General features: G+C 44.2%; 1 protein-coding gene across 3 annotated transcripts in view; it reads left to right on the top strand.

Annotated features, from left to right (window-relative positions):
* LOC109520495 (major facilitator superfamily domain-containing protein 8-like) overlaps positions 1-3081 on the top strand; it is an 11878-nt gene that overhangs the window by 2753 nt on the left and 6044 nt on the right. For 2 of the 3 annotated variants that reach the window (XM_019877752.1, XM_019877750.1), the window contains exon 6: positions 1492-1783. In XM_019877752.1, the coding sequence (XP_019733311.1) occupies positions 1492-1783 (292 nt within the window). The remainder of the gene's footprint in view (positions 1-1491; positions 1784-3081) is intronic. The other variant, XM_019877751.1, reaches the window with a different exon arrangement.

Below are 3081 nucleotides of genomic sequence, written 5' to 3'. Positions count from 1 at the left end.
ATCAACACAGCGGCAATGTGCAGAAATTGAGCGCTTCTTCTTAGTCGAGTGCTTTTTTTTTTTTTTTTTTTTTACTCCCTTGGAGTAAGAATCTAACTTGCTGCTCAGACTTTCAACAGCCCGCATCGATCGACACATTTGGTACTCCTGCATAATTTAGAAGAGGAAAAACAATCATTTTATTCCCTACAGTTTTACACTCTTTTCATTTTTTTCCCCCCGTTTTGCATATACATGAGTATGATGCTCAAGTAATTGGGTGTTTGGTGCATTGCTCAAGGGCACTTCAGCAGAGCTCCCCAAAAGCGGTTCAGATTTCCATAATTCACTCTCGAGCTGACATTTTCTTCCGAGGACCCCCAAGTCTGGCCCAAATCATGTTTTCTTTATTTTCTCAACTGATATTTTGAATTCTTGTGAGACAATACAGTTTGAAAACCAAAGTCATAAAAATAGTCTTAAACGAAACCAAAGTTGAGCATGAACGTGTTAAAAACACAATAGTTGATACCAGTCTTGCATTGCAGGGGTGTCAAACTTGTTTGCCCGATGGTGAAATTTTGATTCTGATAACTTTCTTCATCCCCGTGGGTTAGTTGCTCGTCTTCTTTTTCGAAAATGTAAGATGCATGCAAGAGCACCAGTAACTCAACTGTGTGAACGATTATGCTATAAAAACATGAAGAATGGCACTTGTTACACTGGGGAACAGAGTTTTAGGCCTGACGGCTGTTTTTTAAATTAATTTTTGGGTGCGGAATCAAAAATTTATCTTCGTTTTTCCTCAATCGCTGAGCTATAAGATCCCCGTTTTCTGAAAAAAAAAATGAAATAAATGTGTATGGAGGAAAATAAAACACTAAGAATAGTGACAAGCTTTGAAATCTCCATCCATTTTCTAATCCGCTCATCCTCACGAGGGTCGCGGGCGCATCCCAGTTGTCTTCAGGCAGTCGGCGGGGGACTGTACACCCTGAACCGGTCGCCAGCCAATCGCAGGGCACACACAGACAAACAACTATTCGCATTCACCATCACACTTGGGGACAATTTAAATTGTTCCATTAACCTGCCACGCATGTTTTTGGAATGTGGGAAGAAGCCGGAGTACCCGGAGAAAAGCCAAGCCGGCACGGGGGGATAATGCAAACTCCACACAGGAAAGCCAGAGCCGGAATCGAACCCTGCACCTCTGCACTGTGAGGCAAACGTGCTAACATTTTTCCACCGTGCCCCCCCGCTTTGAAATCTAATCTTTTGAAAAGCTGTTGGGAGCTGCACACAGCTCTCGCCGCACTGTCTCAGTTGTAACTGCACAAACAAGTTGCCATGTAGCTGTCGATGAGTCCAATCATAATAAGATGGCCAATTTTACAAAAGCTAATCAGTGGATTTTTTTCATATCTGGTCAGCTGTGGAGAAAAAAAAACTTGACAGCCACCCATGTAAATATTTACAGAATTTTTTTTTTCCCCCTCTTCGTCCTCCCAGATCTTCATGTGCTTGTTGTGGTTGCTGCTCCAGTTTGTGGTGCTGGCAATGTACTGGGACTTACCGGCTACGGACGCCACACAGGGGGCCGTACTGATGATGGACCTGAAACGGGAGGAAGACGAAGAGGATGAAGATGAGCCGCTGATGGGCTCCGACGGTGTGCAGGTGCACGCTTACCAAGCTGTCAACTCCAGTCAATTGGAGATCTCCCCCTCATCTGAAATGCAACCCCTCCATGAGGCCTCATCGGCTGGAAGCGAAGCGTTCGATAACTCCAGCATCAGTGCAGGTAAGCCAGCATCTTTTCAAGCCCCGATGAGGAATTTCTTTCGGGTCAAAAGAGACATCGCGACCATTCCGATTGGTTTTCGAAATATGTCCTCCACGGACATCAACTTCTGTTCCGCGTTTGTGACTTTGGCATTTGTGCCCATGTCTCATGATGCAATAATCATTGCAGCTTTGTTCTGTTCAACATGTCGATTTTTTTTTCTCCTTATATTCATGCGAAAATACCAAAACAAAGTCTCACCCACCCCATGGCTGTGTGGGAAATGTGTTATCCAAAAAAAACTCAGGGAAAGCCTACTAGAACAGCTGAACTTTATTCAGGGCTAATCAGAGGTACTTTAACAGGTGGCGGTTTTGTGCCGATTCCCTTTTTAACGTGAGTTTGAACGTGACGTGGTTAATTTACTGTTAGTTTCTCTATTTTTTTTAGGAAACTAACAGACGACTTCATTAGCGCCTAAAATATGATTCATAGACAATACATATACCGCAGCCTAACCTTTGTTTATCCATCGACTCGAGCGACATTGGGACCAGCAGAACAATGAACTTGACTCCCCACCTGCTGCCGAAAACAATCGAAGAATAGCGTTTCGGCTCATCTAAACAAAGCCAGACGTCACACTGAATGAAGTCCCGTTGTGAGAGATTTGAGACAAGGTCATTATTATTTATCTATATAGCTAGCTAGCTATTTATTTAATTAATTAATTTGGGGGTGGTATTTATTCATTTTTTTTGTCGTGGGTGCCCTGGCTCAGTAAAGGTTGGGGGGGAAAAAAGCGCCCTCCAGGATTAGTGTCAGTTTACACGTAACCAGCCACTCAACGCTGCCATTGATTACCTATATTGCATCGCGCTGTGCGGACGTGTGTATTGTACAGTTCCCGAGCATGTGTCAAACCCTGATATTGATTCTTTCATTCTGTGAAAATGTGGCAAAGGAAGGGCTCGATGGAAAGCGCGCTATTGACCGAGCACGCTGCGGTGACTCGACACAGAGAAAGAAACGGTCGTGTGCTCGACGTTCTTCTCATTGATTTTCCTGCGTAGTGAAAAGTTACGAGCGGACCGGACTATTCCGCAACCAAACAAGGGAAAATGCGCATTCCGAGCAGCAAGACAGCTCTTAAATATGGATCTTATTTCTTAATATAGTCATAGATTCAACACTGCGTTGTTGTTTTGTTTTGAGAGGGGGGGTTGGTCTTCGACGCAGTCATGGCGGCATCAGAAGGCTCTGCAGTAACTTTCTCTCTAGAATGTGTTCATCAGTCAGCTGATCAATGGGCGGGG

The sequence above is a fragment of the Hippocampus comes genome, unplaced genomic scaffold (assembly GCF_001891065.2).
Source record: "Hippocampus comes isolate QL1 unplaced genomic scaffold, H_comes_QL1_v1.1 scaffold317, whole genome shotgun sequence".
Taxonomy (NCBI): Eukaryota; Metazoa; Chordata; class Actinopteri; order Syngnathiformes; family Syngnathidae; genus Hippocampus; species Hippocampus comes.
Note: the sequence above shows the minus strand (reverse complement) of the source record. Positions and strands in the feature narration are given on the sequence as shown.